Source organism: Pseudonaja textilis, chromosome 5 (assembly GCF_049901715.1).
Source record: "Pseudonaja textilis isolate UNSWEBS1 chromosome 5, rPseTex1.2, whole genome shotgun sequence".
NCBI lineage: Eukaryota > Metazoa > Chordata > Lepidosauria > Squamata > Elapidae > Pseudonaja > Pseudonaja textilis.
In genome coordinates, this window is record NC_141994.1 from 28,807,604 (window position 1) to 28,817,873 (window position 10,270).

The window sequence follows — 10,270 nt, forward strand, 5'->3', positions numbered from 1 at the left end:
TCAGGCCTTTTCTAAAGATTAGAAGGGCTGAGGCCAAACTGTTCTGGGGAATGATATACCAAAGGGCAGACATCATGGTGGGGCATCTGTGGCAGGCCTGTTCTGCCACATCTGATGAGATTGATGGAGTAACCAGGGATCTTGATGGGGGAAATGGCAAATATTTTATATCGCAATATTTATGCCTGCACATTTATTGTCCCACTGTGGAGTATTCTACAATTCTATCCATAATTATCTAATTCATAAACAACTAACCCTCCCTCTCCCTCCTCATGTTTCATGTCATTTTTAAAAAATCTTTCTTTCAAGCAGCAATTTTATCAGTGATCCACTATGTCATAGCTCGTGGCTGTAAAATGACTCAATACTTAGAAGTAAAGTAGCTAGAAAATATTTTCTGCACCTATGGAGAAAATTGTGCATTAAATTCTTCAAAGTTACTTCTTAACATAAACAGCTTAGCTTGCAATAACGTAATTGTGCTTCTTAATATTCCTGTGACCTTTAGTTATTTTCCAGTTTCCTCTTTTAACACTTTTTCCAGTATGGCAGCATTTTCAGGAGGCATCAAAAAGTCATGCACATAAACTGTTGTTCACTGTCACCTTGTATAATAATATGTTGCAAATATTTATGATATTAAGTGTAGGCTAAAAAAAACCTACCTTGATTTTCTCCCCCAAGTTGGTCCTTGTAATTTGAAGCATTTTAGCTGCTGTGGTTTGCAGTAGAAATATTCTATATACGAAAGTTTCCAAGATACCTCTCTATTCTGGTCCTTCAGATACACCAGATTTCCTTTATTTGCAACCAACATTGTCAAAATGCCCTAAAACATATTGCCTGAAGTAACAAAATGGCTCTATTCCAAAAATTGACTGGGTTTAAGAGCTGAACGTTATGTCTGTGGAACAGGCTAATTTCCTAATCACATCTGACCATGGGAGGCTAGCTCTGGGGAAGAACATAAAGAGTAATACAATGGAAGAAATAGGAGGTGCAGGAGACAGGTGGAGATGCTATCTCTCCCCCACCCCATAAAAATATCCGAGGTGTCTGCCTAATGACAGGGGTTGACTTAGCATGTGTTCAAAAGCTCCTCTGAGGATTGGTATATCAAATCAGCAATCAACTTGTTGGAAAATATCTAAACTACATTGGAATATCTACATAGTTTTGGGTAATACTATGGAAGTGACATAGTCTTCCATAATGCAGGTGCCAGGCCCATACCACCTTCCCAACCCAGACTAGATCAAATCCAGTTCAAAGGCCTTTTCGATGGCACCATGAGCATTTTAATTACTTCCTCACTTGAATTTGGTCCCACATACACCAATTTGGACACCAATGTGCAACAGAGCACAATTTGGTTACTGCCATTACAGATGGGATGAATGAGGGGGATGCATCTGACTGACTGGTGCAGCTACACAATGAACAAGCCCCAGAATTACAAGGTGTCAATGGGTTTATTTGATTATTGAGACTGTTGGCTTTGGAAGTGCTGAACAGAAATATTAGAGATGAAAAGAATATAAAAGGAGTGAAAATCAAAAAGGAAGAATTTAAGCTGCAAGCATTTGCAGATGATCTGGTTTTCATCTTAGAAGACCCTCTAGAAACAGCACCAAAATTGATAGAAAAGATAGAGACATATGGAAAGGTTTGGTTTGAAAATAAATAAAGATAAGACAAAGATCTTGACAAAGAATATGCTATTAAGACAAAAGGAAGAATTGGCAGACCTATTGAAAATTCAGGTCACAAATAAGATCAAGTACTTGGGAATATATTTGACAGCAAGATGTAGTACACTAAAAGAATAATTATATCAAACAGATAGCGCTAGGTATGGCAAAATGGGAACATTTACAACTGTCACTAATAGGGAGAATTTCAACAATCAAGATGAATATATTACCCAGAATTTTATATTTGTTTCAAACAATTCCAATTAGGCTTGGAAAAGATTACTTTGAAGATTTAAATAAAATTGTGTTGAAATATATATGGCAAGGTAAGAAAGTGAGAATAAGGTTAAAACTTTTGCAAGATGCTAGAATTAGAGGAGGATTTGGTTTGCCTACTTGGGAGTTGTACTATCAAGCTACAAATCTGATGTGGGTTAAGGAATGGATAACACTAAGAAATACTAGATTGTTGACATTAGAAGGACATGAATTGTTGTTGGGGTAGCATGCTTTTTTATGGTATAAAGGAACTAAAACACAAGGGTATTTTAGAAGACATTATATATATTTTCTATGGTTAAACTGGGAGAAGATTAAAAGACAATGTTATTTGAAAATTCCAGTCTGGCTATCGACTATTGAAGCATTTTCTTATCCTATAATATACAAAAAGGAACAAACAGTTAGATATGGTGAAATATTGAATGAAGAGGGTGAACTCAAATCTATATAAAAAGGAACAGAGGTATAAAGGTATAAAGATGAATTGGTTTTCATATGCGCAAATACATTCAAGGTATGATAAAAGATTCTAAAATGGAAGGTTTCTATGATAAATTGACTGATTTAGATAAGATTTTGACAGGTACTGATGAAAAAGTGATTAAAAAATTGTATGGATATTTATTAGAAATTAAATTAGAAGAAGAACAAGTTAAAGAAACTATGATTGCTTGGGGGAAGAATTTTGGATATGGGATCAATTTAGAGAAATGGCAAAAACTGTGGTCTCAAAATTATACAATGACAATGTCAACAGCATATAAAGAAAATTTGTATAAGATGTTTTACAGGTGGCATTTTCCCCCAGCAAGAATAGCAAGAATGTTCAAGAATAAATCTGAAAAATGTTGGAAATGTCATCAGACACCCGGCTCATATTATCATATGTGGTGGACTTGTGCGGATGCTAAAAAATACTGGACTAAAATCCACATAGTCATGTTACGTATGGGATTATTTCCAGAAATCTCTCTATACCAAGCTAGTTATATTGTAGTTGTTCAGACGTATTATTCTTGCTAAGAGTTTCCTTAATGCTATTTCGGCTTCAGTCTCTTAAATACACACACCATGCCTACACCTACATCCTTACTTGTGCCCCCGTTTCTCTTTTGCAGAGAAAAAGAATCAGCAACACAACCTTTTGTGCTATCTAAACATTTCTATCTATCAGGCTAATTTCTCCTCTATATTATATCTTCCCAGTGATATTATTGCAGATATTATATCCGGAAGGCAGCTCTGACAATCTACAACTTGAATGTGTTCTTTTTGTACAGTGTTTTAAACAATGTATATAACTTATGAATTCTTAGCATAGTTTAAAGGACAGAAGACCCCATCTTTCAGCTACCTATAGACTCCCAGCATGATAATGTCTTTGAAGAAGATTGTAACGTTTTATCTCCTTTTTTTACAGCAACAACAATTTAATTTGATTGGTGTGAGTTTGTGTGTATTTAAAAAAAGAAATATATATTGCAAGGCAATTTCTCTTGGATATTAACACATGGCATTACAGAAAACATAGTTTTTTAAAGTAAGAATGCCAGAATGCTGAAAAGAAAATGTCCTATGTCCTAATCAGAAATAGACCCAATATTTAAAAATCTTCCACTAATAAAAATAATAAATTTCAGAGCAATTCTACTTATAAATTTAATGTCACAATACCAGTGATTAATTGCACTGTCTATAAAATAAATTTGTTTCCAAGTCAAAATGTCATCTCGGTGTCAAATAATCCCATAGATTATCATAAACAGAGCTGGAGAAATTGTACTGTGGCTGGAAAGAGATGTGCTGTGAATTCTCATCGTTACTAAGACATGACTTCCATTGTAATTAACTGCCTATCACAATAGCTTCCTTGTGCTGTGTTGCCTGTTGTCACATATAAATTCATTATCATTTTTGTTGATGCATTACTGTTTCTCAGGTTAACCTTTCTTTCACAGCAGGATAAAAATCCTTCATGCTGATAGATCCTGTAACATCACTTACAGTACTTACTCAGAGGCTTCCCATTTCTTTTTTTCATTTATGACTAAATTACAAGTAAGGTTGAACACCTGGCTTTTCTAATGACAGGTGGTCCTTTCCATATACTGAAAATGTAAGATGTCCTCCCTTGGCAAGAAGAACCAAGTTATTGTTTTGGAACTGGAGCAACTACTGGAACTCTTCTCCACTGAACCCAAGAAGACCCTTTTTCTTAGATTGGGCTCAAGGGATCAGGTGGGATTGCTGCTGCTATACCAGCCTCCCTGCTGCGTGGTAGCTTCCCTACCTGGGCTCCTGGACCTCACCACAGGACTGACAGTGGAATTCCCCAGGCTTAGAGTTCTGGGGGATTTCAACCTGCCTTCTCTGGGGTCGGGGTCGGATGTAGCCCGAGATTTTATAGAAATCATGACTTCCATGGGCCTGTCCCAGATTATCCAGAGCCTGACTAGTAATAGTGGTCACACTCGCGATTTGGTGTTCATGTCGGAGCAGTGTCTATGTGACCTAGAATTGGTAGACCTCTCCTTGGTCCCCTTGTCACGGTCAGATCACAGTCTGGTGGCAATGAGTTTCTCAAAAGCTGCATCCCCCCGCAGGGAGGCAGGACCTATTAGATTGGTCCGCCCCCATCAACTAAGGGACCCAAATTGATTCCAGAAGGAGCTGGGGGTTATAACTACAGATCTATTATGCAGCCGAACTCTTAGTCACTGTTTGGAATAGGAAGGTGACTGAGGCTCTGGATAGGATTGCATCCTTGTGACCTCTCCTTACCCATAGACCTCTCTGTGCCCCATGGTATACAGAGGAACTGAGAGGGATGAAATGCAAGAGGAGATGTCTAGAGTGCTGCTGGCGGAAGACAGGAGATGAACTCGATCGAACACGGGTAAGAGCTGCTACTAAGGCCTACCTTGTGGCGATTCATGAGGCGAAGTGTAAATACTTCTCCACACTAATTGCATCTGCAGATAATCGCCCAGTGACCCTCTTTAAGGTGAGCTGTCTCCTCTTAGGGAAGGAGGAGATTGAGGTCCACCTGAAGGGGGGCGCTGAGGAATTTGCTAATTTTCTGGAAGACAAAATTGCTCAACTTCATTCCCAGTTAGATGCCGGCATGGTTGCTGATCCAGTGGAAGCTTCTGAGGCATGTTCTTGCCCTGTTATCTGGGAACTGTTTGACCTTGTTGCTCCCGAGGAAGTGGACAGGATCCTAGGAAGTATGTGCGTGAGCACCTGTATTTTAGACCTATGTCCCTCCTGGCTTGTGAAAGCTTCCCAGGAGGTGACAGATAAGTGCACTCTGGTGGTGATTAATGCTTCTCTACAGGAGGGGACGGTGCACCAGCACTTTAAGGAGGCTGTGGTCATCCCTCTTTTTAAGAGCCCTCACTGGACTCTTCCTGGTTGGATAATTTCCGACCTGTCTCCAATCTTCCCTTTTGGGGAAAGGTTGTTGAGAAGATGGTCACGCAGCAGCTCCAGAGGTTTCTAGGTGAAACGGATTATCTCAACCGCTACCAGTCAGGATTCAGGCCTGGATTTGAGACAGAAACAGCATTGGTTGCACCGGTTTCCAGAGTGCTTGCCCTTTCAGTGGTGGGATTTAAATTTCTTAACAACCAGTTCTGTGGATGTGGCTTAGTGGTCATGTGGCTGAGTGGGCATGATTTGCTGACTGGGCATGGCTAGGTGGTCATGTGACTGGGGTGAGTGGGCCTAAGATGGAACCTTGTGGCACCCCACTGCTTACTTCTCTCCATGTAGATTTAGACCTCTGAAGGCGGACCTATGGCCAGGTGGCCATTCAACTGGCAAACCAAATATAAGTGATCCTTACTTAATGGGCACTTGCTTAGCGACTGACCTCCACAGTGCTACTTGACCTATTTTTGGTGTTTTGACAGCGATGCATGCACAGACATGCACATGTACACACACTCACTCACACACACACACACACACACACACACACACACACACACACTAACACACACACTTAAGACCATTTACAACATCCCACAGTCTTCTGACTGATATTTTTTTGTTTTTTTCCAGGGACTGGGGAGTTTCCAAGGCCTGGGGAGTTTCCAAGGCCTGGGGAGCCCTGAAGAAGGCAGGGTGAGGGCCGGGCAGCTACAAGGAGCTACGGGGAGGGCAAGGTGATGCCTGGGCAGCTACGAGGAGCTATGGGGAGGGCAAGGCGAAGCACAGGCAGCAGTGAGGAGCTACAGGGAGGGCAAGGTGAGGCCTGGACAGCTAAAAGGAGGGCTGGGTGAGTCCCAGACAGCTATGGGGAGCTATGGGGAGGGCAAGGCAAGGCCAGGCAGCTACGAGGAGCTATGGGGAGGGCTGCAGAGGGCTGGGCGAGGTCAACTGGGTGAGGTCAACTCAACATCACTTCTTTGCCCTAATGAGTAAATATTAAAAAAGATATACCAAAACAAAAGGTTGTTTATTATGTCATATCTTTAATGCTTAAATAATAAAAAAGGTACCCAGAACTAGATTTTGTTATGTTTTAAAATATTAATCAAAAACTATTACATAATGAAACTTTAAAAAAAAACAATAAAACTTATTTAAAGTACTGCCAAATTGCTTTTCTATTATCATCCTGAGTTACAGTTTTCTTGCATTTAACACGAGCATCATCAGTTGTGTGATGTGCCCGTAACCACTTCTTTACTATAGGAACAGGGTCCCATTCTTGCAGAGGTAAGCCAATTAGCCAATTTATACTACTGAAAACTGTAAGGCAACTTCTGCCCTCTAAACATATTATGTTCATCTGTGAGAAGCCCCTTTCCACCTCTGCTGAACTGAGTGCAATAGTTTTAATAATATCTCTAGCCTTTTTAATGCTGCAAAGAATTGTATATTTTTCTGGATTTTTCAATACATTTTCTATGAAATCATGATAATCATTAATATTGATTTCATCATTGAAAATTTCACCAAATGCAACCAATTGTTCTTCAGCTGCTCTTCATGGAACCACCAATCAATGTTCCAATAATGTGGCTCCAAATAATTTAGAAATTTTAATAGATCAGTGTCTTTAAATTGACAGCCTGTTTTTAAATGTTCGCAATCCATCAATCTTTTCTTCAAATTAGTTACAATGCTTTCTATAAGTCTTTCATGAGGAAGTCCCACAAATCGATGATTTTATATAAAATTTATATTTTTAAAGATTTCTGAAGTAATTAATTCATCAACCTTTTTTTTTCATATGCACCCTTTTCGTCTATAAGCATTTCAAATGATCTAATTGATCTTACCACAAGTTTTTCAGCCTTTATAATGTCTATGTTTCTCGCTTGCAATGCATTAGAAAGAAGAGATATTTCAGTTAGCACATCAATCATCAAGGCCAAATCAGTGAGAAAATATGTGTTTTCAAGACTGGCAGCCATACCAGAGTATTTTTTATTTGAACAGAAAAATTGATGTAGTGCTGGATAAGCACGCCACACAGCTAGGGTTGATCTTAAACTACAGGCAGACCATCTTGGTCCAAAAACTCTACCAATTTTTATAATTTCAATCTCAAGTTGTTCGGAAATTTTGTTAAGTTCAATTAGGTTCTTATTCGATTGATGGAAAATAGAATATATTTTATCAATAAAAATTTGAAGATGATTAATTGCTTTATTTCCCTAGTAGAATCATCTAAAACAAGTTGCAGACGATGGTTTAAACAGTGCCATATTATAATATTTTGAAACTCTTTGGCTATCCTAGTGCTTACCACAGATTTTCTCCCAAGCATAACACTGGCTCCATCAGAGCAAAATCCAATTAAATGTTTCTCCAGATAGTTCTTGTTAAACCCAACTGTATTCAAACTTTCTATAACTGAAGAGCATATTGTCTCTGCATCTTGTTTATCTAATTCTACTAGTTCAAGAAAAATTGTTGGTGAGAAAACTGGATCCTCAACTTTTAAGTATAGTATAAGAACTGGTTTGGAACAAATTGTTGAGGCTTCGTCAATTATCAAATAGATTTTGCAAGTTTTCTCAATAATTTTGCTAAATAAATGTTACCTGATGTCTTTTGCAATGAAATCTACTATTGCAACTGCAGTTTTACATGAATGCAACCCTGTTCCCAAATCTGAATCATTTGTTATTTGTAATTCGATCAGATCTGCTATATATGAAAATGGTCTGCACATTGTTTTTAAAGAGTTTTTATTTTTAAACAAACATACACAAACAAAACATAAAACACAAATCCATCTTCCAATTACATATAGTATGTTGGTTGGTTACAAGTTTTTTGTGCTTCATCTCCATAGTCCTTACTAAAAGTTTATATAAATTCTCATAGTATATATATATAGATAGATAGATATTATTTATCATTGTTAATCATTTTTTTGACTATAACTATTATTCTTTCATTTTTTATGAGAAATACAACATTTTAACATCATACTTATCATAGCATTCATTACATCATCATAGATCAGTCTAATAATAATAATATGTTTTTATGCTATATTTACTAGAGTTCTATTATCCTTGTATTATGAATTTTTAAAAAAATATTTCATTTTCATATTTTTTATCTAACCATTGATGAAATAAATCCCACATCTTATAGTATTGTTTTTCTTCTTGTTCTCTAATTTCAGATGTCAATTTATTAATTTCATCACACTCCATTATTTTCTTAATGACTTACTCCTGCATTGGTATTTTCTCATTTTTCCAATTTTAGCAAATACAATTCTAACCGCTGTTAATACATTTACAATCAGACATTTCAATTCTCTACTATATATCTCTGGTAAAATACCCAGTAAAAATATCTCTGGTTTAAAATCGATGTGTCTTTTATCATTTTGTCCAACCATGTGTGGATTTTAGTCCAGTATCTTTTCACCTCTGCACATGTCCATCACATATGGTAAAATGAACCTGGTATCTGATGACATTTCCAACACTTTTCAGATTTATTCTTGAACATTCTTGCTATCCTCGTCGGGGGTAAATGCCACCTGTCATCTTATACATATGCCATCTTATACATATTTTCTTTATATGCTGTTGACATTGTCATTTTATTGTTTTGAGACTACAATTTTTGCCATTTCTCTAAATCAATCCTATATCCAAAATTTTTCCTCCAAGCAATCATTGTTTCTTTGACTTGCTCCTCTAGCTTAACCTCTAATAAATATCCATAAAAAATTTTAATCACCTTTTCATCAGTACGTGTCAAAATTTTATCTGTCAGTCAATTTATCATAAATACCTTCTGTTTTGAGATCTTTATCATATCTAAAATGTATTTGCACATATGAAAACCAATTCATCCTTATATCTTGTTCTTCTAATTCTTGCATAGATTTAAGTTCACCCTTTTCATTCAATATTTCGCCATATCTAACTGTTTGTTCCATTTTATATAGTACTGGATATGAAAATGCTTCTATAGTTGATAGCCAGACTGGAATTTTTAAATAATGTTGCATTTTGATCTTCTCCCAATTTAATAACAAAGCCTCTCGTACGCTGGTGCAATACACTGGTTGGCCACTAGAGTGCATTGCAAGCTCTGGAAGACGCAGGTGGTTGGCCACTAGAGTGCATTACAAGCTCTGGAAGACGCTGGTGCAATACACTGGTTGGCCACTAGAGGGTGCTGCAATGGGTGGCTTGGTTGCAGGCAGTTATGCTTTGAAGAGTAGTCACCAAAGGATGTTGTGATTTAAAGTAATGTTTGGAGCAAACTGTTTAGATTGCCTCTAAATTCCAGTAAAGGGGAATGCCTCTCCTTAGTTTTGCAAAGTTAAAACAACAGGCTGGGTTTGGTTACCTTTCTTCCGACATGTAGTCACCTCCTTACAAATGTAGATTCCCTCTTTAGGGAGGTTGGTTTTTACATGAGAGTGGCTAAAGGTATTTATGGGTCATTTCTATGGAGATGGCTCATCTCCATGGATATATCCTGCAATAAAACTCAACTCCTGCTGGCGAAAGAATCTTTATGGCACCTAACTTTTTTTTCCTTCTCTTTGTTTTAAGATGGTAGTAAGGATCAGAGAGTCTCAAATTGCTAATACATTCACTCAGTTCTTTGCAAAGCCAACCAAGTCATGAACTCATAGGAAGGATGGGCCTCTTTTTATTGCCTGTTTTCTCTATGGCACGACCATGTTTGTTTTAGCAGCTCTAGAGATAGGGAATAATGCAGTTTCTTTGTTTTAGGACACAAGAAAAGATTACTTAGACTCTTTTGACTGCAGTTTGTAAAAGGTCTGAAGACAA

The 10,270-nt window shown here is 37.5% G+C and overlaps 1 protein-coding gene and 1 pseudogene across 1 annotated transcript; one reads left to right on the forward strand and one right to left on the reverse strand.

Annotated features, from left to right (window-relative positions):
- Positions 1-4,755: 4,755 nt before the first annotated feature.
- LOC148125577 (uncharacterized) lies at positions 4,756-6,111 on the forward strand (the record flags this gene model as incomplete). Its single annotated transcript, XM_087935517.1, is given in 3 exon segments — positions 4,756-5,370; positions 5,373-5,509; positions 6,045-6,111. Coding segments are annotated over 3 exon segments (819 nt in total), but the record flags the coding sequence as incomplete, so codon positions are not given.
- A 453-nt stretch (positions 6,112-6,564) lies between these two features.
- Positions 6,565-9,832, reverse strand: LOC148125578 (E3 SUMO-protein ligase KIAA1586 pseudogene; annotated as a pseudogene).
- Positions 9,833-10,270: the final 438 nt, after the last annotated feature.